At 53.8% G+C, this 25,526-nt stretch overlaps 1 protein-coding gene across 2 annotated transcripts in view; it reads right to left on the minus strand.

Annotated features, from left to right (window-relative positions):
• LOC137153356 (lanosterol synthase-like) overlaps window positions 1-25,526 on the minus strand; it is a 31,526-nt gene continuing 6,000 nt past the window's right edge. The window contains exons 7-22 of one of the 2 annotated variants that reach the window (XM_067548581.1): window positions 24,720-24,855; window positions 22,641-22,749; window positions 21,692-21,810; window positions 20,989-21,086; window positions 20,546-20,573; window positions 18,936-18,992; window positions 17,729-17,800; window positions 14,083-14,133; window positions 12,870-13,019; window positions 9,310-9,406; window positions 8,973-9,078; window positions 8,029-8,094; window positions 7,432-7,512; window positions 6,681-6,851; window positions 5,921-5,999; window positions 1-1,540 (exon numbers count right to left, since the gene is read on the minus strand). In XM_067548581.1, the coding sequence (XP_067404682.1) occupies window positions 1,361-1,540; window positions 5,921-5,999; window positions 6,681-6,851; window positions 7,432-7,512; window positions 8,029-8,094; window positions 8,973-9,078; window positions 9,310-9,406; window positions 12,870-13,019; window positions 14,083-14,133; window positions 17,729-17,800; window positions 18,936-18,992; window positions 20,546-20,573; window positions 20,989-21,086; window positions 21,692-21,810; window positions 22,641-22,749; window positions 24,720-24,855 (1,600 nt within the window). In that variant the 3' untranslated portion in view covers window positions 1-1,360. Of the gene's footprint in view, window positions 1,541-5,920; window positions 6,000-6,680; window positions 6,852-7,431; window positions 7,513-8,028; window positions 8,095-8,972; window positions 9,079-9,309; window positions 9,407-12,869; window positions 13,020-14,082; window positions 14,134-17,728; window positions 17,801-18,935; window positions 18,993-20,545; window positions 20,574-20,988; window positions 21,087-21,691; window positions 21,811-22,640; window positions 22,750-24,719; window positions 24,856-25,526 lie in introns of those variants that run through there. The other variant, XR_010919766.1, reaches the window with a different exon arrangement.

Raw genomic sequence — 25,526 nt, forward strand, 5'->3', positions numbered from 1 at the left:
CGCCCAGCCCCTCCCACTGCTCGCACGGTGCTGATTACGTTCTCTCTTTAGTGCACTGGGTCCAAACTGTGGGGTGCAGCAGAAGCCCAGGGTCTGGCAGCATGGGCAGAGTTTCGGGGAAGGGGCGACACCGGGAGGTAGGTGCAAGTCCTCTGTGCCTGGGAAGCACTGGGTGTCGGTGGCCACGGTGACGGTGTATGGATGGCATAGCCCGACCTGGCACACACTGCCACGAGGAGCAGAGTTGTTATGGTCTGCGTGCACGGCTGAGCCCCAGCAGCAGCACCCATGGACACAGCTCCTCCTAGCATCATGGGCTGCCCCCCTGCCTGCACACAGCCTCTAGCTGCCCCTTCCCTGCGCACAGAGCTACCCCTGCTCGCAGACAGCCCCTAGCTACCCCATTCTTCACCCTGAGCTACTACCTGCCAGCGCCCTGAGGTGGCTGAAAGGCTGAAAATTGAAGGTGAGATCAGGTTGCCATCTGCTGGAAAAGCTGTGCAAGAAGCAGCAGGCAGATCCATCTCATGAAGACGACACTTAGTCTGTAATTACTTTATACTTTTATTTACAATGTTTGATTCTTTTCTAATGAGTAGCGAGCACAGGCGGGTCTTTGCTTACGAAACAGATCAATTCAGATTTGATACAAACAAAACTGAACACACAACATAGTGGTCAAAAGTGGCCAACTATTTTGTTTTAAAATCAAACAATGTTTTTTAAGAATTTTGTTATCATGGTTGCGTTGCTTATCGTTCAATCTTACACAAAGTTGTGTTTTCCCTATTTGAATACCACAGTTTGCTCTCAACATTTTTCTAAAGTGTAGTTTCACTGGAAGCATTTCTCTGAGCGCATATTGTCAGGAATTTCTAGTGTCACAGCTGCTTACATTAAAATGAAAGGGAAATGTGGACATTGTTTATTTTCAGTGTTACGGTTTAGCTGGACGCAGTCATGAAAATGAATATTTCCCTCAAGAAATGTTACTGGTGGCTGCAGGGCCTGTGCAGCTCACAATGGGCCTGGGGGAAGAAGATTCGGGAAGCCCTGCTCTAGTACACTAGCTCGATCACAATGGGTGTGGGCACGTCTCTTCCAGCTTGAAGTGCAGATGCAGGCTCGAGGTCCTCTAAGCCCACACACTCACTGCCCCCTCCAAGCCTACACATAGGCATGGATCTAGTGCTGCCGCAAGAATCAAATGTGCAGAGTCCTCATTAACCCAGACAAGGCCAGGGCCTGCCAGCCTCCCTTGCGCAGTCCTGTAGCCATGCAAATCCAGCTAGTGCATCATTAAGGCTGCAGGTCTGCCGTGGCACATGAGTAGGGCCCAGGCTCAGGCGGTGGCAACAGCTCACTTCCCTCCAGCCGGGATCTCCTCTTCGCTGCCCCAGGACGTGGGCTGCAGCTTGCCAGCGAGGGCGCTGCTGGGGTGCAGGCGTGCAAAGCGCCCCAGGGCCCAGATGGGGAAGATGTTCCGGTAGGAGGTGTAGCTGATAGCACAGGACTTATTGAATACCCCAGAGATGTTCTCCTGCAAGGAGAGAGAGACAGAAAGGGGCAGGATTGGCAGGGAGCTCTCACGAACAAGTGGCGCTCCCGGGGGAGAGGAACGTGAGCGTCTCCCCGGAGCAGTCACACAAGCCATCTGCATTCACACAGGTCTGTTATAGGGCATTGTGTGTCCAGAACACACGCCATGATGGTCACACCAGTGTTTCTCACGTGCCCTGGCAGACAGACACATTCCCTACTGTCCCGCGTGCTCGCACTGAGGCATGACTCACTATGCACATGGAAGGCCAGGCTCCCCCCATGCTCCGGGGGCACCCAGGGGCCACACACTGGCCAGTGCTGCCTGGCATAGAGCCAGCGTTACCAGGCTCTCGCAGCCCCAGCACACAGCATGTTCACAGCACGGCTGGCGTGCGCTGCTGGATGGGACCACAGGAACCTCCTAGGCAGAGGTTCACCACCTTCCCAGACTACTGTACCACTTTCAGCAGTCTGATTTGTCCTGTGTTCCCTGAGTGTCACCTCACTTAAAAACGACTTCCTTACAAAATCAGACATAAGAATGGCCATACTGGGTCAGACCAATGGTCCATCTAGGCCAGTGTCCTGTCTTCTGACAGGGGCCAGTGCCAGGTGCTTCAGAGGGAATGAACAGAACAGGTAATCATCAAGTGATCCATCCCATCGCCCATTCCCAGCTTCTGGCAAACAGAGGCTAGGGACACTTCAGAGCATGGTTTTGCATCCTTGCTCATCCTAACTAATAACCTTTGATGGATCTATCCTCCAGGGACTTATCTAATTCTTTTTTTAACCCTTTTATAGTCTTGGTCTTCACAGCATCCTCTGGCAAGGAGTTCCACAGGTTGACTGTGCATTGTGTGAATAAATGTTTCCTTTTGTTCATTTTAAATCTGCTGCTTATTAATTTCATTGGGTAACCCCTAGTTCTTGTGTAATGCGAAAGAGTAAATAACACTTCCTTCTTTACTTTCTTCACACCAATCATGATTTTATAGACCTCTATCATATCCACCCTTACTCATCTCTTTTCCAAGCTGAAAAGTCCCAGTCTTCTTAATTTCCCCCCATACGGAAGCAGTTCCATAACCCAATCATTTTTGTTGCCCTTTTCTGTACCTTTACTAGTTCCAATATATCTTTTTTGCAATGGACTGACCAGATCTGCACACATTATTCATGATGTGGGTGTAGCATGGATTTATAAAGAAGCTATATGATATTTTCTGTCTTATTATAGAATCAGGAAGTCATCTAGTCCAACCCCCTGCTCAAAGAAGGACTAACCTCAGCTAAATAATCCCAGCCAGGGCTTTGTCAAGCCTCAGCTTAAAAACCTCTAAAGATGGAGATTCCACCACCTCCCTAGGTAACCCATTCCAGTGCTTCATCACCCCCCTAGTGAAAAACTTTTTCCTAATATCCAACCTAGACCTCCCCCACTGCAACTTGAGACCATTGCTCCTTGTTCTGTCATCTGCCACCACTGAGAACAGCCTAGCTCCATCCTCCCTGGAACCCCCTTTCAGGTAGTTAAAGGCTGCTATCAAATTCCTCCTCATTCTTCTCTTCTGTAGACTGAACAAGCCTAGTTCCTTCAGCCTCTCCTCATAAGTCTTGTGCTCCAGCCCCCTAATCATTTTTGTTGTCCTCCGCTGTACTCTCTCCAACTTCTCCACATCCTTTTTGTAGTGGGGGGCCCAAAACTGGACACAATACTCCAAATGCGGCCTCATCAATGCCGAATAGAGGGGAATAATCACTTCCCACGATCTGCTGGCAATGCTCTTATTAATGCAGCCCAATATGCTATTAGCCTTCTTGGCAACCAGGGCACACTGCTGACTCATATCCAGCTTCTTATCCACTGTAACCCCCAGGTCCTTTTCTGCAGAACTGCTGCCTAGCTCATCGGTCCCCACTCTGTAGCAGCACATGGGATTCTTCTGTCCTAAGTGCAGGACTCTGCACTTGTCCTTGTTGAACCTCATCAGATTTCTTTTGGCCCAATCCTCCAGTTTTTTAGGTCCTTCTGTATCCTATCCCTGCCTTCCAGGGTATCTACCACTCCCCCTAGCTTAGTGTCATCTGCAAACTTGCTGAGGGTGCAATCTACCCCATCCTCCAGATCATTAACGAAGATGTTGAACAAAACTGGCCCCAGGACCAACCCCTGGGGCACTCCGCTTGTGACTGGTTGCCAGCTAGACGTGGAGCCATTGATCACCACTCATTAAGCCCTATGCTCTAGCCGTTCTCAATCCATTTTATAGTCCATTCATCCAACCCATACTTCTTTAACTTGCTGATAAGAATACTGTGAGAGACCGTATCAAAAGCTTTGCTAAAGTCAAGGTATATCACGTCCACCGCTTTCCCCACACCCACAGAGCCAGTCACTTCTTCATAGAAAGCAATCAGATTGGTCAGGCATGATTTTCCCTTGGCGAATCCATGTTGACTGTTCCTGATCACCTCCTCTCTTCTAAGTGCCTTAAAATGGATGCCTTAAAATTAACTATCCCTTTCCTAACAATTGCGAACATTCTGTTAGCTTTTATGACTGCCGCTGCACGCTGAGTGTTTGTTTTCAGAGAAACTATCCACAATAACTCAAAAATCTCTTTCTTGAGTGATAACAGCTAATTTAGACCCCATCATTTTGTATGTATAGTTCGGATTATGTTTTCCAATGTGCATTATTTTGCATTTATCAACACTGAATTTCATCTGCCATTTTGAAAAGTTCCAGAGGGGTAGCCGTGTTAGTTTGTATACAGCAAAAACAATGAGAGTCCTGTAGTACCTTAAAGATGCAAGAAGTTGCAGCCCATGAAAGCTTATGCCTGTAGAAATTTGTTAGTCTTTAAGGTGCTATAGGACTCTCATTGTTTTATCTGTCATTTTGTTGCCCAGTCACCTGGTTTTGTGAGATCTTTTTGTATCTCTTCACAGTCTGCTTTGGACTTAACTATCTTGAGTAAAAATACATCAAAACACAAAAGTGTCACAGCACACTATTACTGAAAAATTGCTTCCTTTCTCATTTTGTCTGTATGAAATTTTAGTTTGTACTGACTTCGCTAGTGCTTTTTATGTAGCCTGTTGTAAAACTAGGCAAACATCTAGATGAGCTGATGTACCCCTGGAAGATCTCTGCATACTCCTAGGGGTACACATAACCCTGGTTGAGAACCCCTCTACCAGAACAGTCCTTGGGCTGCTCTAACATGCGCAGGAGCCAGGGCCAGCAGGGAGGCAGCCCTGAAATCAGGCAGTCAGACTTCCCCACCTACCAGGGCTTCCCTGCAGCCACCCCCCCCTTAACATGCTGGGTCTGCATCTCCCTCCAGGGCTCCAGCCCCTGACAATGGGGGTGGGGTCAGCAGATGAGCCCTGTCCTGTTCCTGGTTCCAGCTGGTTTTAATTCACACAAAGCAGCAAACTCTGCAATGGCCCCAGCTCCATAAGCCGTGGAGGGTGAGCGCTGGCGGAGGAAGCCAGGGCACAGGGGGCGCAGCCCAGGATTGGCTTAGGGTGCTCTTTGGTTTGCCAGCTAAAACAGCAGTGAGATGACAGGCAGCTAGTAATGCGGGACAGTGCTGGTGGGAAGAGGGAGGGAGGGCAGACAGAGAACGTCCCCTCTGGAATGTCCCCATTGCGGAGGGCGCCTGCTCTTAGAGTATTTCACTGCCTTGCAGCCCTGGACCCTTCAGTGTGCCTGGATCCCCCAGGAACCACGGCAGCCAAAGAACCCTCACTTCACCGGCCCAGCCAGAAGCCTGCAGGCCCTGTCCCAGCAGGCAACGTCTTGATGAGATCTAAGGCTCCTTACTGCTGTTCATGATGAACCTACACACCCTGAACAGCTCCAGCTGGTTCAACACACAGCAGCCTCCCTGCTCTGCCACACAGGTCACCCCAGCACCCACCCCCCTGCTCCGGCTCCCCTCCCACAGAGTGCAGCTGTTCCAAACCTCCAGTGTATGGCCTTCTCCACCGCGGAGACCGTCCCTTCTGCTGTGACCATGAGTTCGCATGACAGCTGCACTCCACCAGCTCACCCAGACAAGGAGGCTTTTAAATACAGGAGGCAGAGCTCTCCCTGGGGCTGGACCCAGACTGTGGAACTCACTGACACATGAAAGGAGAGATCACAGTGTGGCTGGAATAAAATGCAAAGCTCAGCTCTTCCACTAATCCCCCTTCAGTCAATGATTCACCCCCCAAAGACAGCCCTCAGCAAAAACCTATAAACCATCAGCCAGCTTCTCCTCGAGCTGGGAGGGCCAAGAATGGCTGGTTGAAATGCCTGTGAGCTGTCCAGCCCCTGCGGTGACAGGGACTGACACACAGAGATCAGAGAGGAACTGCATACCTGAGGCCAGTCACCATTGGGCAGCTGCTTCTGAATCAAAACCTTGATCCCCCTTTCCAGCACCCCAACATCCGGGTACCTGCACAGCGAAGGGACAGAGATCAGTGGTGCTGTCTCCACATATCGCGCTAAACCCCCCGCCCTGGCTGTGTGCAGTTGCAGCAGTGGGTCTCTCCTCTCTTCCTCTCTGGCATTGCAGCAGGAACAGGAACGCTCTTCTCCTCTCCCAACCAGCCCCCAGCACTCACACTAAACTGTCTCCCCCCGCCATCTGGGTCATTCTCAGGCTGGCAGGGTGGACACCAAAGGCCCAGTACAGCCAAGCAGGGAAAGAAGTGGCAGGCATTAAACCCAGGTCTGCAAAAGCAGCCAAACGCTGCAGCATCCAGCTCAGCCATGCCCAGACTGTGGGACAGCAGCTCTGGGATGCACTGCTGCCTTTTGGAGCCTGGACATTCATTGTGGTTGAGCTGGTCCCTGGTCACCCTTCACAGCGTGCCAACGGGCACTGAGAGCCATCACTGGCTAGCCCCTCTAGACAGTGGTGACTCCTAATCAACGAAGTGTGTGTTCTGGGCGAGCCCGGGCGAGGAAACCCTGCAGTGCACAGCAGAGGGCAGGCATGGTGCAGGCAAAGGCTTCCACAGCGCAGGGGCTGGTGCCTCTGATTTCCAGCCTCTCGGTGCCCAGGCCCTCAGCAGGGCTGTGTTCTGCAGTGCGGGTGAAGAGGATGATTGAGAAGCGGCGTCAGTTCTCCTACCTGACGGCCATGAGCCCCAGCAGAGCCCAGCAGGTGTTGTGGATCTGGGAGGTGGTGCTCTGCACATATCTGCGCTGCTCGCAGGACTCAAAGTCCTCTCCCCAGCCACCATCCTCCATCTGCTTGGAGACCAGGAACTGGCAGGCCTGGGTCACTTCCCTGCATGCGGCTCTGAAGGTACAAGGCAGAGAAATGGGAGTCACTGGGGGGAAATGAGGGGGAACACCTTGGAGCCTCCTGGGCTTTGGGGGATGGGGCTGGTGGAGCAGGCAGAGGCAGGAGACAGCGTTAAGCTGGTGTAGCGTGGCTCCAGCAGGAGCCTGGGGCTCCGAGGTGAGACGTGGCCCCGGAGTAGGAACAGCAGCCTGGGGCCAGGAGAGCTTCCTCTGGTGAGTTCATAACCCGGCTCTGAACGCCAAGAGTCCCAGAAGCGTGCAGCCAGGAAGCGGGAGCGTGGTGGCTACGGGCCGGTGACAAGAGCCCAAGTGGCTGTGACTCTCCGTGAGCAGGGGACGGGAGGGTTACAGCACGGGACGGGAGAATGATTTAATGCCCGGTGGGGAGGGCTGCTCTGGGTCTGAACAAGTTCCTCTCCCAGCAGACTTATGCAGCACGTGCCATGCTCAAGGGATGGCGCCAGCTAGTCCAGACCGTGCCCTGCTGTGGGGCCGGACCCCATGGCCAGAAGGGCCTGGGCAGAGAGCGCACCCAGGGAGCCACACACACGGCGCTGCCGGATTTCCACACTCACCCGTTCTGGTAGGTGTGCTCCAGACAAGCAAAGGCCTCCAGTCCAAACCAGGTGCCGTAGGTGAAGCACACACCCCAGCTCCTGGTGGGAGGACAGCACCAACGTCAGGCCGCGCAGGACTCTTGGTAGTTCCACCACCCCCAGCCCCTGCCTCTCGGTACAGTCCCTCCCTGCCGCAGACCGCGTCTGCCTCCGGCTGTCCCTCCTCAGGCTACACTGAGCCTTTATTCAAGGTGTCGCACACATGGGCCAGAATGGGGCGTCCTGGAGTCACACCCCATCCCGCATCACTGTGTGTTTGTCACATCTCGTCCACAAGCTAAGGGGTTAAGTCACTCGATATGCAGTGCCCAATGTCACAAGCTCCAGTGGGGGGAGGGGGGGGAGATGTGGATGGGGGCTAGGCATGACTGTAACAGTCAGGACTGATGTGGGCTCCCTGAGCCAGCCCCCTCCCACCCCTCCAGTCACTGGCACACCGGGAAGTAACAGGGAGCACAGACGCCCAAGGGTACATGTACCAGCACTTATCTCCTTGTCCCAGCCCCAAGCACGGCATGGAGTTTGCCGCAGCCAGCTGTGCACATCACCACTCACCCTTCCCATGAGCCATCCGCTCTCTGCACCCCTCGGCAGTACTCCAGGCCCTTCTGCAGCGTCTCTCTAAACAGCAGGAGAGAGGGTTCCTTACAGTGTGCAGTGTCCTTCCTCCTGCCAGCCCAACCCAGGGCTCCCATGGAGCTCACAACCCCTCTGGGAAGGCAGTGGGGTCTGGCCCCTATTACAAGGGTCACTCCAGGGCTATAAGCTGCAAGGTGGGCTGACCTCCCAGCTCCAGCTCTCAGCTTCCACAGGCCACGGTGCAGCTGCCTGACCACGTCCCCTGGGGGCCCAACTAGAGACAGGACCACCTCCCCTGCCTCTAACCGTCAGCTTATGGGCACTTAACCCAAAGCCTCCCAAGGGCAACCCTGGGTCTCTCTGGTCTGCACTATCAGGGACAACGTGTTCAGAAGGGCAGTGACTTCAGCCCATCTGCTTATAAGCCCAATGGCTGAGCAGTGCTGAGAGATGCGTGGCATTTGCCAGTGGCCTCCCAGCTGATCTGCAATGAAACAAACATCCTGGTCTGTGCCTTCCTGTGCCCTGCTCCAAGGCTGGGCAGCCCCGCCTGCCACATGTGCTGTGGCTTCACACAGGAAGTGGCTGTACTCAGGAGCACTGCTCTGAAGGGGTTAACATCACACTGGCTAGCTAGAAAAGGAGGGTGCCTCCTGCTGCACATGGGGCATGCACCCAACCAGTGGCACAGGCCCGCTGCAGGCAGGGTGCTTTGTGAGGCGGGGGTGCCAGTGGCTGCCATGGTGTAACTTCCCCGTGTTCGGGCACTGGCTTACCGGGTTCATTCCCGGGGCTGCCCTGCCAGTCGGGCTGCACAGGCGGGGCCCGCGCCCAGTTTCATCTCAGCAGGCCTCACTTACTGAGCCCTCCCCAGGGTGTGAGCTCTGAACAGACAATTTGGCACTCCCCATCCCAGTTACCTGACCTCCCGGGCCCGGTGCTCGGGGAACGTGTTGTGGAAGTGTTTCAGTGCCTGCACGATGGCCGACGTGCACTCCACATAGGTGTAGTCTATCATGATGTCACCTGCCCGACAGGAGAAGCAGCAGTGAGTGTCCCCCTCCTCAGTGAGAGCGTCAGAGCAACATCAGGGACCCTGCCCTCAGGTGCAGGCCTACCCCAGAAGCTATGCAGCATGTACTGTCTCTGGGGATGGGCACTGGCCTGGCGACTGCGCTGAGACACCCTCCTCCCCCGAGCCTGCTTTTGGACAGCGCTTCCAGGACTGGCCCTTCTGCCCAGCACAGCTGAACTTACCAAACACCTCCGAGGGATTCAGGAGCTCCAGCAGCCGGCCTCCCCGCTTGGTTTCATACGTTGCGAAGCCTCCATCAGGATTTCTCATGCTCAGCAACTGCCCGGACATGTAAGGAAAGAGACTGACTATCCAAACCAGCCTTGGTCACCCCGTGTCAATCACCACGTCTCCCGCTGCAATCCCTCTCCAGAACCCTTTCCCAGATTCCTACATCCCCTACTGAGATCATTCAGGCTGATCTGCATGGCATTGGCCGTGGACCTTCCCCAAATAACTCCTTTCCAATAGCAGCAGGTCTTCTAACAAACATCCATCCTGGATTTCAAAATTGCCAGGGATGGAGAACCCACCACAACACTTGATGACTTGCTCCAATCGTTAATTACCCTCTCTGTTAAATATTTACACCTTCTTTCCAGTTTGAACTTGTCTAGCTTCAACTTCCAGCCACTGGATCGTGTTAGACCTGTTCCCCATGCAGGTACTTGTAGGCTGGAATCAAGTCACCCTTTAACCTTCACACTGTTAAGCTAAACAAATTAAATTCCTTGAGTCTATCACGATAAGGCAGGTTTACTAAGCCTTTAATCATTCTCGTTGTTCTTCTCTGAACCCTTTCCACTTCATCAACATCCTTCCTGAACTGTGGGCACCAGAGCTGGACACAGGATTCCAGCAATGGTCACTCCAGGGCCAAATACAGATGTAAAATATCCCCTCAACTCCTACTTGAGATTCCCATTTATGCATCCCAGGATGGTATTAGCCCTTTTGCACGAGGAGCTCATGTTCAGCTGATTATTCACCACACCCCCAAATTTTTTTCAGTATCATTGCTTCCTGGGATAGAGTCCCCCAGCCTGTAAGTATGGCCTACAATATTTGTTCCTAGATGTACACATTTACATTTAGCTTATTAAAATGCACATTGTTTGCTTGCACCCAGTATACCAAGCGATCAAGATTGCTCTGTATCAGCGACCTGTCTTCTTCATTGTTCACCACTCCCCCAATTTTAGTGTCATCTGCAAATTTTATCAGTGATGATTTTATGTCCTCTGCCAGGTCATTGATAAACTTATTAAACAACCAGGGCCAGGAAACTGATCCCTGCGATAACCCTCTAGAAACACACTGCTTGGTGAGGATCCCATTTACAGTGACAGTTTGAAACCCAGCTTTCAATCCATTTAATATGTGCCATGTTCATTTTGTATCATTCTAGTTTTTTAACCAAATTTTGTGCGGTACCAAGACAAACATCTTACAGAAGTCTAAGTTTTACATCAGCACTATCACCTTTATCAACCAAACTTGACAGGATCTATTTTCCATAAAACCATGGTGACTGGCATTATTTATATTACCCTCCTTCAATTCTTTCTTAATGGAATACCTGATCAGTTGCTCCATTACCTTGCCAGGGATTGATGTCAGACTGACCAGCCTATAATTACCTCGGACATTTGATTTAACCCTTTCAAACATTGGCACATTAGTTTTGGGGAACTTCCTCACTGTTCTAAGGCTTACTGAAAATCAACATTAACGGTCCAGTGAGCACCTCAGCCAGCTCTTTTAAAAAAAAAAAGTTATCTGGACCTGTTGATTTTAAGATGTCTAACTTTAGCAGCTGCTGTTCAACATCCTCCAGAGATACTAGTGGAATGGAAAGCACACCATCATCATCGTATGACATGACTACTTCATCTGGCTTTTCCCCAAATACAGATAAAAAGTTATTGAACGCTTCTGCTTTTTCTGCATTATTACAGATAATTCTATCTTTTCCATCTAGTAAAGGATCAATGCCACTGTCAGGATTCTTTTTGTTCTTAAAAAGCTCCTTCTTATTGTCCTTAACTCTGAAGGCCATAGATTTCTTCTTGTGCCCAATTGCTTCCCGCATCTATTTTCTACAATTCTTAGCTTCTGATTTCAAATTCCCTTTTCTTCCCTTTGTTATGTATTCTTTTCTTATTTTTATAGATGCCCTCACTTCCCCTCTAAGTCAGGTCTTTTGTTATCCACTCCAGCCTTCTTCCTTAATTGTGGGATTGTAGCTTTCAAGGCATCCACTAAATTGTTCTTAAACAATTTCCATTTATCATTCACATTTTCTCTGATTAAATTTTTCCTCCCAACTGATTTGGTTGTTGTTTTTAGCTTTGTGAAATCGGCCCTTTTAAAGCACCAAATATACATACCTCTGGTCTGGACTTTATTCTGTTTGTACATGACACGTGATCAAGTTATGATCACTTGTACCTAAGCTCCCATTAATTTTTAGTTCTGCGATCAGTTCCTCTTTGTTTGTCAATACGAGGTCTAATGTAGAATTCTCTCACATTGGTTGCAACACTTTCTGAGTTAGGAAATAGTCATCAATGAGCTTTAGAAATCCCAAGGGTGTTTTAGTACTGGCTGCCGGAGACTCCAGCATATGTCATTCTGACTGAAATTCCCTGTAATCACACAGCTTTTTTCCCTGCACATTGCAGAGAGGTGCAGAAGGAGCCAGTCATCCTGTTCCCTAATGTGATTTGGGGTCTGTAGCAGACACCAATTAACAGCCCATCTTGTGCTTTATCTGTTAGGACACTGAAAATAATCTAGAATGCTAATGGATCTTCTGAGATATGAGTGACTTGGGTATAGATGATGCCATTTCTGACATGGATTGCCACTTCCCCTCTCCTTTTTGCACATTTGATCCTTCCTAGCTAGGTTCTAACCATTGAGTGTAACATTCCAATCAAGGGAATCATCACCCAGGTTTCAGTAAGGCCAAGTAGGTCGAATCTGTGCTCAGAAACGAGAAAATTCAGTTCCCCTTGTTTGTTAACCAGCCCTGAGAATTGGTGTATAGGCAAGTCAAGAATTATTTCCTCTTCATGTCCTTTGGTTCCTTGATTTTATTTTCAACATCTCAATTTTATGCTAAACGAGGGCCATGTCTTCCCTTTTTTCATCCTCCCCTTTTGCTAGAGCCAGAGGCACATTTACCCTCCCCACAGAGTAGCTGCTGGCTCTCCAAGGCCCCGGAGCCAGCTCGGGACACTCGCTTCTGCTCCCCAGGACCTGAGCGAACGAACTCCCTGCATGTGGAGTCTGTGCTGTGAGCAGACTCTCCGCCAGGGAAAGGCACCACGCTCTCAGCACTGGGTCAGTGAGCAGCGACCCCACGCGCCCTCGCTGGGAGTGGGAACGGCCCTGATCTCTCTCCCACACATGCGGGGGGCAACCTGCCCATTTCCTGTCAGGCTGCACATGCTGCTCCCCATGTGGGACTCGTGAGCGAGACCCCGGGGCAGCATGAGACACTGCACTAACAACCCTGCCTGGGCTCCTCCTGGGGCTCATGCCATCCGGACTTGACTCACACCCAGACCTGAGCCGAGACTCTCATGCACCAGAGGCCCCCAGATCCAGAGAGATTGAGGGTGCTATTTTGCTGAACACCCCCCGCCCAGAAGCCATTTTGTTGTTAGCTGTTCCGATACACATAGCTCTGACTCTGGGGTTCTCCCCCAACCGCCAGGCCCTTGCCGGCTCTTACCACATTCACAGCGTCGAAGAGGCGCCCTGTGGGGATGGGCTCTGCTATGAAGGGACACTTTTCCTGCAGCAGCAGCACCGACTTCAGCCCCTCCGCAGTGCAGTCAGCCACGATCCAGCCGCAGTCACGGGTGCTGAAGGGGAATCCGCCCTGGGGAGTCAAGCACCACAACTCAGCACCAGAAGCATGAACAGCCAGGGGACCCTCCCCTGCCACGCTCTGGTGCTGACCAGGTGAAGGTGGAGCCCCTCACCCAGCCCCGAATTACAGCTCCACGTGTGCACATGAAATGAGGAGATAACACTATCAGCTATGATCCCCATCAAGTCCACCAGGAGAGTCCTGCCTTAACAGCCAGGTGGCACTGGAAGCTACTGCAATAGCTTTCACCCTGGAGGCTGGGATCACACCAAAGTCTGGGTCCCAAGCCAAGTGCCCGTGGCGGGTGTCCTCACAGACAGTCACCGTACAGCTGAGTGCGACGGCAGGCCGGGCCCAGAGCTGGCACAGTGGGGGCTGCAGCGCAGGATGGCAGTGCCATGGCAAAGCCGGGAGGCGGGAGCTCATGCCGTGTCAGGCTGCACTTTGCCTGTTACACGGGATCCTCATAATTACAACCAAGTGAGGCTTCCTCCCACCACCAAAAAATACTGTTCCGGAGAAACCAACGCTGCCCAGCCCCAGCCGACAGAAGAAACAGTCCTAAGTGGGATTGGGCCACGTCTCCTTCCACGACAACTAGCCTGACGGGCCATCTGCTGCCCCAGCCCCATTGGCTTCAGCGTACAGTGTGAGGTGTCTTGGCCATGCCCCCCCAGCTACAGCCTCCGAGCCGCTGTCTGTTCTGCTTCACACATCCATGGCCCTGCCAGGTACTCACTAGCTCGTGCCTGTCGCTCCAAGCAGGCAGAGGGCTTGCACGGCAGGACAGCCCAGACTGAGCCTAACTGGCAGCACCACGGCACCGGGGGTCTTGGAGCCACAGTCACAGACTCATCTGGACCCCAGGGAGTCATTCTGCGGCCAGAACCTCCCTGACGCTCTCGAAGGACAGCTGCACTTTGAGTCTAGGGGGTTTGTTCCTCCCCATGAGTAGCACAGAGCCCGGGGCAGCTGGACACAGGAAGAACGAACAGGGAATGGCAGGGGAGAATCATCCCAGGCAAATTCCCGCTCCCTTCACCAGCCCCAGCCAGCATGTGGCCAGTTGTACCTTGCTCATCTGGCGATAGTACTTCTGGTAGTTGGGTGGGTTATCCAGAACCTGCAGGAGATGCAAGGAGCACCAGTGAGGAGGGATAGCAGGAACAGCCAGGCCGCAGGCCCTGTACACCCCACGGTAAGAGCAGAGCACTGCGAAGGGCAGGGGCCCCACAGCTATGACAATGGCCATGGGATCAAGGCCAGCAGCGCCCGCAGAGCACTCCTGCCAGTGCTGCCGCAGTCAGGTCGCCAGGGGCCAGGCAGGGATTGGTGCTGGTCTGTGTCGCATCTCAATGGATCGGACCAGGCCCAAGGCTGTTCCTGGACTCCACAGCTGGGAGGGGATGAGCAGAAGTGACTTCCAGAGCTGACCTTTTGCAGTACACCCCTGGTGCGGCTGTGGCAGCGCACAGAGCACCTGGAGCCCTCTCCCCAACCCAGCTGTGGAGGGCCCTGCGCTTCCCGCTTGTTTTCAGTGCTTCACCCCCTCCCCCAGTACTCTGAGAAGGCCTGTGTCTGGGTCTGCACCAAGCTTCCTGTGAGACCGCCAGCCAGATGGGCAGATCTCCCTCCAGAGCATGAGATACACTCTGCTTCACAAGGTCAGCACCAGGGATCAAACAGCCTGCTGGGGTCTTGACCACCGGGCCAGCCAGCTCTGCTCAGAACAGCCCTGGACGATGTGGTGGTGAGAACACTGGTGCACTTTCACATGTACGCTTCCATTGCTGCTGGTACGCGTGGAATGGCACCAGGCAAGAGCACCACTGCAGGGACATCACAGGGAGCTTAGGGCCAGCAAGGCCCATGTGCCAGCTGTGTCCAAGAATGAGCAGGTCTCCCTCCAGAGCATGTCCCCAGTGTGGTCCCTGATGTGAGGTGAGACACACACACTGCTTCAAAAGGTCAAGCGTGCCATGTGCTGCCACACTCCCAGCCCGGAGAGTCTGGGGCATGGAATCCAAGCACACTTATGCCAGGGCAGAGCTCACCCACAGGTCACTGCAAGAACCTTCACTGGCACTGCAGTGACCTCCTCTGCAACAGGCGGGACAGCACCAGGGCTCTGTAAACGGGAACTAGAGAGAACTTTATTGGGTCAGCCCCTACAGAAAAACCCTATGGGATTGAATCAAGAGGAAGTCAGCAGAGATCCAGAGACATTAAACAGGGGCCCATAGAAAGGACTCTGCAAACTAGTGCGTTTGATAGACAATGAAAGCCTCATAGCTAAGCTAGCCATTTACCTCCCTGCCACAGAATCCCACGACTGGTTTAAAATGCCCCTGACTCTGACCCGCAGACCCAAAAGGAGTTAGGCGCCTCAATACCTTTGAGACTCTGGGCATCTCCCCCTACTAATGTATTTTGGTGTCAAACCCTTTTCCTTTGAAACTCCTATGACAGCATCTGACAGGGATGAGCCTGGCTGGATGCTGAGAAGCTAAGCAGCAGTTCTGTGCACGAAAGGCACTATAGACTTTGCAAACATGAAATGGTTGAATTCAGGATCCTGACAAAAGGAAGAATGAACAGCAGAATATGGACCCTGGACTTCAGAAAAGCAGACTTTGACTTCCTCCGGGAGCTGGTGGGCAGGATCCCCTGAGAGGCTAATATGAGGGGGAAAGGAATCAAAGAGAGCTGGCTGTATTTTAAAGAAATCGTATTGAGGGCGCAGGAACAAATCATCCTGATGTGCAGAAAGAATAGCAAATATGGTAGGCATCCAGTTTGGCTTAACAAGGAAGTCTTTGGTGAGCTTAAACACAAAAAGGAAGCTTACAAAAAGTGGAATCTTGGACACATGACTAGGGAGGAGAATAAAAATACTGCTCGAGCATGCAGGAATGAAATCAGGAAAGCCAAAGAACAACTGGAGTTGCAGCTAGCAAGCAACGTGAAGGGTAACAAGAAGGGTTTCTACAGGTATGTTACCAGCAAGAAAAAGGTGAGGGAAAACATGGACCCCTTACAGAATGGGGGAGGCAACCTAGTGACAGATGATGTGGAAAAAGCTGAAGTATTCAATGCTTTTTTTTGCCTCCCTCTTCGCAAACAAGGTCAGCTCCCAGATTACTGCACTGGTCAACACAGAATGGGAAGGAGGTGAGCAGCCATCAGTGGTGAAAGAACAGGTTCAGGACTACTTAGAAAAGCTGGACATGCACAATTCCAAGGGATGGATGCAATATATCTGAGGGAGTTGGCTGATGTGATCACAGACCCATTGGCCATTATCTCTGAAAACTTGTGGTGATTGAGGGAGGTCCTAGATGATTGGAAAAAGACAGATGAAATGTCCATCTTCAAAAAAGGGAAGAAGGAGAATCCAGGGAACAACAGACTGCTCAGCCTCACCTCAGTCCCCAGAAAAATCATGGAGCAGGTCCTCAAGGAATCCATTTTGAGGCACTTGGAAGACAGGAAGGTGATCAGGAACATTCAGCATGTATTCACCAAGTGCAAGTAATGTCTCACCAACCTGATTGCCTTCTATAATGAGATGACTGGCTCTATGGATTTGGGGAAAGTGATCGACGTGATATACCTTGACTTTAGCAAAGCTTTTGATATGGTCTCCCACAGTATTCTTATCAACAAGTTAAAGAAATATGGGTTGGATGAATGGACTATAAGATGGATATAAAGTTGACTAGATCATCGGGCTCAATGGTTAGTGATCAACGGCTCGATGTCTAGTTGGCAGCTGATAACAAGTGGAGTGCCCCAGGGGTTGGTGCTGGGGCTGGTTTTATTCAACATCTTCATTAATGAGCTAGAGGATGGGGTAGAAAAATTAGAGGATTGGGCCAAAAAAAATCTGATGAGGTTCAACAAGGACGAGTGTAGAGTCCTGCACTTAGGACGGAAGAATCCCATGCACAGCTACAGACAGGACCGACGGGCTAGGCAGCGGTTCTGCAGAAAAGGACCTGTGGGTTACAGTGGATAAGAAGCTGGATATGAGTCAGCAGAGTGCCCTTATTGCCAAGAAGGCTAACGGTATATTGGGTTTCATTAATAGGAGCATTGCCAGCAGATCGCAGGAAGTGTTTATTCCTCTCTATTTGGCATTGGTGAGGCTGCATTTGGAGTATTGTGTCCAGTTTTGGGCCCCCCACTACAAAAAGGATGTAGACAAGTTGGAGAGAGTCCAGCGGAGGGCAACAAAAATGATTAGGGGGCTGGAGAACAAGACTTATGAGGAGAGGCTAAGGGAACTAGGCTTGTTTAGTCTGCAGAAGAGAAGAGTGAGGGGGGATTTGATAGCAGCCTTTAACTAACAGAAAGGGGGTTCCAGGGAGGATGGAGCTAAGCTGTTCTCAGTGGTGGCAGATGACAGAATAAGGAGAAATAGTCTCAAGTTGCAGTGGGGGGGGGTCTTGGTTGGATATTAGGAAAAAAATTTTCACTAGGAGGGTGGTGAAGCACTGGAATGGGTTACCTAGGGAGGTGGTGAAATCTCCACCTTAGAGGTTTTTAAGGTGTGGCTTGACAAAGCTCTGGTTGGGATGATTTAGTGAGGGTTGGCCCTGCTTTGAACAGGGAGTGGGACTAGATGACCTCCTGAGGTCCCTTCCAATCCTCATCTCCTATGGTTCTATGAAAGTCTATGCAGCCTTTTCACATCTGCAGCCCAACTCAGTGCTCACCTGGGTGATTCTGAGGAACTCATGGGCCCGCCTGAGACAGGAAGCCAATGCCGGGTAATTCTGAGCACCAGCCTAGATAGGGAGGGAGACACATAAAACAGACATCACTGCTCAGTTCTCTGATCAGGAGTTTAGATCATGGGGAAAGAGAAATGAGACAAGGGAGCACCTAGAATCTGTGTCAGGCACGGTCACTCCCTTTGAGAGTCAAACACAGCACTTTGGCCAGCCAAGAACTCCGGGCACCAGTTTTGTCCAGCAGATCTGCACTTCGGTGGCTCATCTCGCACTGGCTGGTATGGGTGAGGAAGGCGGCAGCAGCAGGGGAGCTCCTGGGCTGGGAGCGAGAGCAGCATTGCTGTGCCTGATGCTGGAGCTACGCCAGGCGACGCACCCTCATAGCTCGCGTCACTGTATTCTGACACTGCTGCAGCTCCGAGCAGCGCTGGGCTCTAGGTGGTGTGATAGGGCCCATCTCTGTGCCAGCGCCGCAAAGAGAACTCTCAGTACAGGCAGGGAAGAGGTGACAGGAGTACCCTCAGGCCGCCCATATGCTCTTCAACATCTACCCACCCGTGTTGTGTGGCCGTGAGCCTGCACCTGACGGGGTTTAGGACAGTATTTTCAGGGGCCATAGCCGGCAGTATGCCACATTCCTATGGAGCAGCTACCGCTCCTGCCAGCTCCATGCCTGCAGATGGCCAAGTGCAGGTTACCAAGCGATATAACAGTGCTGCTAATCTCAGCATGGTTAATACCAGGGGCATGTGCAGAGCACCATATTAGAGCCTTCCTCCAATGACACCTAGCACCCAGCGTTCAAAGCCCAGCTTGCCTTCGTACACAGGTGTCCACCTGATGCTCCGAGGCGCTAGCTGCTCTGGGCCCTTAGCATGCACGTGGCGCTCTTTGGGCACATTGGGCTCACATGCCTGGCGGTCCCTCTATGAGCTGTGCTTTGGCTGAAACGCCAGCTACCAGGCTCAGCAAGGGGATCTCGGGGTGACATTCCCTGGCCTGTGCTATGCAGTGGGTCAGACTAGATGATCACAACTGTTCCTTCTGGGCCTGACGTGAGGCTGTAGAAGACTTGCTCGAGTGCTGCTGTCGAGCATATGCTGCAGGAGCCAGGCCCCGAGAGTCGTGGCACTGAGGAGAATGCGGGATGTGCACTTCCCTTGCAGGAGGGCACAACAGGAAACATTACCTCCAAGAAGGCTTGGATGGCAAACACTGTGTCCCAGAGCTGGGAGCCGTTGGTGCCCTGGAAGAGAGGAGTGTGCACCGTGAGGTAGCTCTTCAACCCACCCCGGGCTTCCTGCCCACCCCTGCAGGCCGCACTTTGCGACTGCCATTGTGTTGGCTGCCGTCATGCTGCACCAATGGGCCCCGTGCACAGAGAAGGCTTCAGGGTGCGCTGGCTGGGTGCAGTTATGGAGCACGGACACCATCATGCTGCACTAATGGGCCCCGTGCACAGCGAGAGCTGCAGCCTAAGGGAATCCTCTGAGGCAGAAACGGGCCACAGGAGCAGGGTTATGGGGTTTTTGGTTGGGAGGAGGGGGTAGAATTTCCCTCCAATGCAATTTTAGGGTCTGATCCTGCAATCCCCCCTATGAACCCAATGCAGGATGGTCCCGCCACTTCACCCAGTCCAGGGCTGGTGTTTACAGCACCTCGGACTACACGCTGCGCCCCACACACTGCGACTGGAAACAACTCTGCAGAGAGAGTCCTAGGGCCTGACAAGCGGGGAGAGTCTCTGAGCTGAGATGGGAGGTGAGGCACCCAGGAAGGCTGGCCCAGATGGCAGGAGGTGCAAGGGACACGGCTCTTGCACCGCACAGGCGGCCAGAGGGAAGGGGAGCAGAGACAACAGGTCAGGGAGAGAAGCTACAGCAGGTGCATGGAGGGAATCCCAGCCAGGTTAGGTGGGCCATGAATCCTGAACCCAGGCGGTGGGTGTGGAGGGGACATGGAGGGGTGGATGGGGTGCTGTGCAGCAGCATGTGTGCCCTGCTAGGTTGGGATGTGGATCAGCCCCAGAGAGGGCAGCTGCAGTAGTCAAGGCCCAAGGAGCTGAAGGCTGGAAGTGGGTCTCGGCAGACTGGACCACCTGCATGGAGGGTCCAGGACTGCAGTGCAGGCCGAGGCCAGGCCGCGACAACAGGAATAGTCGCTGGCCAGGCAGCAAGGGGAACCCAGGCCGGAGGGGGGGAGGAAGGTGGCAGAGCTGCATCTGGGGGAAGCACATTGGCCTAGGCAACATTGAGCTCCTGGAAGTGGGACAGAAAAGCAGGTCTGTGTGGCCAGGGTGGGAGGCACCTCCCTTCGCTTTGCAGGACACTCAGCGGGGGCAAAGCTGGTGGCGGCAGTGCTGTTCTAGCCTCCCATGCCGGTAAGAGCAGGGCTGCCCACTAACGTGGGGGCCAGAACAGCACAAGCAGAGATGGCTGGACTCCTCCTCTAGGCACCAGCCCAGGAGGCCGCAAGAGGGCGCAGAGGGGAGGGGCTGACTGCAGGATGGTAGGTGCAGCACCCCCCAGAAGTGCAGGAGAAGCAGTTGCCTGAGACCAAGGACACACCCCTTCTCCCCTTGGCCAGGAGGAGGGGCAGGGATGGGAGAGGCTGCTGCCCTGAGTCCCACCAGCTGTGCCAGAGCTGGTCCTATGGCCACCAACAGCTAGGCAGGAAAAGGAGACATTCTGGGGTGCCAGATCCCCCTGAAGCACAGCGACAAGGGATTGAGGCCAGGCTGTGGGGCCTGACTACCCCTTCACAGTAAGCATCACCCCTGCTGGGGCCACAGAGCCGTACCTGCATCTTCAGGCCATCAAGCCCCAGCCTGTGTGAAGAGAGAGCACAATACTGCAGCAACCTGGGAGCATGGCACTGTCCCCAATCTCCCACGGCCACCAGGGTGTCTGACAACACTCCAGGGGCAGCCTTGGAGTGGATTGCCCAGGGATCCTGTCCCCGGCTTGCCCCTTCCCAGCCCCCCGGATCCCCACCTGAGCGGAGTGACAAGGACTCACCAACAAGAAGCCAGTGTCTGGAGCTGACTGGTGAGAGACTCCCCTGTTCACATGCTGCCCGCACAGACCTCCCTGCTCCCGGGGTCTACGCAGCAGGGTGGCCCTGGGAGTGCAGAAGCATCCCTCGGGGCCTGGGGCCTACCGCGTGAGGCAGAGCCGCTCTCTCTAGCCAAGCCCTGTGCTGTCTTCAGGGCTCGGGGGCAGGGTGCATGGCCCTGGCCTTACCAGAGGTAATCAGGGATCCTGGAGATGTGCTCCTGGAAGTCCAGGGAACTTGCCCCCTCCACGTACCAGCGAACCAGCATGTTAATTGTCTTGGAAATCTGTCGAGAGAGGAGAACGCGTCACTCTCCCGCAGAGCGCGCAGCGGCATTCGGCACAGGCCCCGCACAGCGTGACCTGACCTCAGGTCCAACCCGGGGGCTCTCTCCAGGTGAGTGACCCACAGCTAAGTGGGGCTCTGGTCACAGCATGGACACCTTGGTGTCCTTCTGTCTCTTCTCCCTCCCATCTCAAGCCAGGGCACCAGCCTGTGGCACGGCACGTCCCCAGCAAAGACTCTGCCAATGGCGAGGGCTGGCAGGCCTTGTTTCCGCTGTCAGTCTACAACGACCAGGCAGTCGCTCACGCTCATGCCCTCCTCTCCCACCAGCCTGCTCATGTCCCTGGTCATCCGCTGTGAACTCTCCTGGCCAGGGATGGTGTCACTGGCCGGGTGTGCAGCGCTCAACACAAAGAGCCCTGAGTTTGCCTGGGATTTCTGGTTGCAATGGTTATACAACAACAATCTGGTCCCACGTGAGAGAGGCAGGGAGTCCAGGACAGCATCTGAGCAGAGCCAGGGGGCCCAAGGCCGGTCTCTCCAGCATGTGGGCAGGAATTGGAGCCAGCTCCGATTATACATGGGGAGAGGTAACAAGTAGCCTACCGGCCCAATGCTGATAGCCTTGGTGAACATGTCGTCAGCCTTGATGTGGTCGTACACCACGGCAAGGGCTCGCTGCCTCAGACGGGTGCTGTGGTGGGCTTCGTACATGTTCAGCATGGCTGGGATGGAAACAAGAGAGACGCAATAAGGAAACTCTCACCAACTCTCCCAAGTCCTGTGCAGGTAGGGCCTGAGCCCCAGGGCTAGCTGCAGACAGCTCCAGCACCCCACCCCCGGCTAGCTAGTGCTCGGGGGGCAGCTGGACGCGAGCCCCACGATACACCCCAGAACACTCCACACCTGGACTAAACCGGGTTGTTTTGCTGCTGCTCAGCCCTAGCCATGACCTGAGGGAAGGTGGGAAGCTACTGACAGGTGACAGAACCAGAGATTCACTCCATGCCCTAGCATGCAGCAGGTGCTGGGGTCAGAGCCTCCGCAGACCACCTCTGAGACAGTGTCTGGAATTATTTTAAGAGCCCTATTTGGCACTGATGGCACGAGGCAGTCAGGACAGCTCTGGGTTCAGCCACCTTCCACGGTAACCAAGACAGAGCCCAGCATTTTTTCCATGTGCTGGACATGCTTAGTGGCTGATCGCTCGTGGCTGGTGTGAGCGAACCAATGAGCAGCACACAGATCTGCCCTGTGGGTCTCGTGCCCACTTGGCAGGGCAGGAGTTAGAGCACCGTGCTGAGGCCAGACTAGCATTGCTTTGTCAGGCATGTGCCTTTCCTTCTGGGTTATTAATTTACTTTCTTGCCGGCTTTTGGCCCCTGGACACTCGGAGATCTCCCTGGCGGGACTGACTGGACTGGAAGCGTGGGGGCTGCACTGGATCTGATGTAAGGCATAGGGCAGCTCTCAGTTCTGCCAGTGGGGCCAGAAAACAAGCTGCACATCAGCAATCTCCCTCTCCCTGTCCAGGCTCTGCCGGCGCCCCACTCACCATAGGTGACTGTGAGCAGCCAGCTGTGTGGCGTGTAGAGATCGCAGGCAGCCACGTTGTTTCTTTGGGCCGGCCAGTCAATGCTGGAGTAATCCTGGATGTACAGCTCCTGGCAAGGGAGCAGGCAGGAGATTAGCCATCCTGTCACTAGTGACACCATGGGGGCAGACCCACGAGCGAGCTGGGAGTGTCAGCACGGCTGCGCTGGCAGCTGGGAGAGGGCTCATTCGTACAGCCCGGAGAGCACAAGGCGGCACTGGGGAGGGAGGGAAGAGCTGCCTGGCCCGCTCTGCTCTGTAGGCTCCACACCAGCCCCTGGCCCAGGTGGGAGCTGCTCCAATGCCCCTTGGCGAGGGAGACTAAGAATTGGGGGAAGCTGATGAGAGAGAGCCTTCAGACAGTGCCAGAACTCCTGAGGGCCCACCCAGCCCCAAGGGGGACACTGGGGCCCTGGGCCACGCTCATGGAGCAGGGGGGGCAAAAGGTTCAATTTAATTCTGGCTGGCGGCCTGTGTGCAGGACTCAGCCCCCTCCCATTCACAGATCCCCATCCTTTGCCTTCCTTCCTGCCCTCCCTCCCAGTTATTTCCTTTCTTCCCCAAAGCACCCGATTCCTGCCCCATAGGGATCTCTCCATACCCTTCCATCAGCCATGGGGATCAGCAATGGAAGAGCATGAAGACCGCGCCTTACGCTGGCTATTTGTGGCCAGAGCAATCATGGAGGGCACGGGAGTTCCTGCCTCAAAGTATCAAAAAGAAGACTGGCAGGTGACTTAATCACAGTGCTGAAGAACCATCCTGGAGAGAAAATACCAGATATCAAAGCACAGAGAAAGGCAGAACAAGAATCAGTGGCCAGAAGCTGAAGCCAGATACATTCAAGGTAGCCATAAGGCCTGGATTGTGAATAACAAAGGTGATCTGGAACAAACCGCCAAGGGAACTGGCAGATTCTCCCATCTCTGAATGTCTTCAGATCCTGACTGGCTGCCTTTCTGGAGGTCACACTTTAGTGCAGCCAGACAAGTCGCTGGGCTCAGTCCGGGGTAACCAGGAGACACTCTCTGGTCTGCGTTACACAGGAGATCCGACTAGATGATCTAATGGCCCCCTGGCCCTGCTTTGAGCAGGGGGTGGGACTAGATGACCTCCCGAGGTCCCTTCCAACTCTAATCTTCTATGATTCCTGGAGTGATGAATCAGGCTCTGCGCAGCCATGCCGACAGCAGGCCATGGCTCCATACAGCTCATGTTCAGAGGGTTACTATTGCACATATGCAGGCAGAGTCTTTCCATCTGCTAATGAGAGCTGGGATGCTGCACAGAGGGAACACGCCAGAGGCCACATATTGACATCAAGGGGCCAACCTAGCATGGGCCAGTCGCTACCTCAGCCCTAAGTAGAGGGAAAGCATAGAAGGGCCACGTGGCTCATTCAAGCAGCACTGCCATGAAGGAGTGGAAATGCAGCCCTTGCAATGCCAACATACAGAAGCATCAGCTGTGGCAGAGGACGTGTAAGGAGGCTCAGAGAGAACTGGACGGGCCAGCAGCCACTGGGATAAACACAATGAGGAAATTCTGTAAGTCTCAGAGAACCAAGAAGCTGGTGGGAGTTGCTGGCCTGCTCGAGCTGCAGGGAGCAACCGGGGTAATCAAAGAGGATGAGGAGCTGAGCGGCATGTTTGCTAAAGCCTTCACTACAGAGAAAGGAGGGGAGATTACCACCCCAGAGCTCCTCTTTGGTAATAGAGATGAGGCAGGCTGAGGAACTGCGGTGTCAGACACAGGGTTGCTGGGACATGGCTCAGGGGCATTGCAATTAGTGCCCCGGCAGGGGGGTTATATCCTGAAGCTCTGGTGAGACGGGGGAATGAGGGGCCGACGTGGGGATCACATCACAATGACCCAAACGGGTCTCCAACAAAGCACCGCCATGGTCTGCAGGGACTGGGATTTATGCCCAGTGAGGAGATTTGGGTCCAGGTGGCTAGAGACAGTTGGGCCATGGCAGCAAGTGTCCAGGCCATCTTCACACAGGGTGAGGAGCGGGGTGGGTGCTTGGGGATTCATTTACCTGTCTGAGGCTCTGGACCAGCTCATCCTCCTCGGCTGTCAGCCGCATGCCGTAGCAGTAGCTCATTGGCAGGTAGACCTGGCGGCAGTGACACCAGAGCGTGGAGGGGTGGCCGGGCATCCATGCCGGGAGCAGCCTGTCACACAATGGACAGTGCTGTCAGCAGTCTGTGGGATGGCGGACAGGAGACATGGGATGGGACAGGACAGGCCTCAGGCACAGGTAGGGACAGGGCTGTGGGACAGTCAGAGGGGTAACGTGCCCAGGAAACACTCAGGGTGCATGATAGCGGCTGCCTCAGCATTATACTAGCCCTACAGGACAACGCACAGACCCCAGGCGATCACAGCTCTGTGCTCCTGAGGGTGGGGTGGGAGCTGGGAGAAAAGCTGGAGGCTCATTTGAAGCCAGCAGACTGCCTCCTCTAGCCCGAGGAAGGCGTTCTGGGTGGTTCCAGAAACCCAGCAGGGCTGTTATCTGTGCGGGGCCTCTGCTGACAGACTGCGTTTGATTCTCTGCGGTTAGTGTTAGCAGGGCTCAAAGGGAAGCCAGTGGAATAAACAGCCTCTCCTATGGGGAACAGGCCGGGAAGCAATGCTGCCCCTATTTTCTGTGTAATCAGCCAGCTGGCCGCACCCCCTCACCTCAGGAGCTGCCCCCTACTCCAGCCACCTGGCTCCCCAGCCAACTTGGGCACCAAGCAGTCCCTGGACTGGGGGTAGTCCACAGGGCAGGTCTACACTACCACTGAAGCTGATCTAATTTATGTTGCTCAGAGGTGTGAAAGACCCCTGCTGAACGACGCAA

This window comes from Emydura macquarii, unplaced genomic scaffold, assembly GCF_026122565.2.
Source record: "Emydura macquarii macquarii isolate MOO-44397 ecotype Brisbane River unplaced genomic scaffold, CSIRO-AGI_Emac_v2 contig_1253, whole genome shotgun sequence".
NCBI lineage: Eukaryota > Metazoa > Chordata > Testudines > Chelidae > Emydura > Emydura macquarii.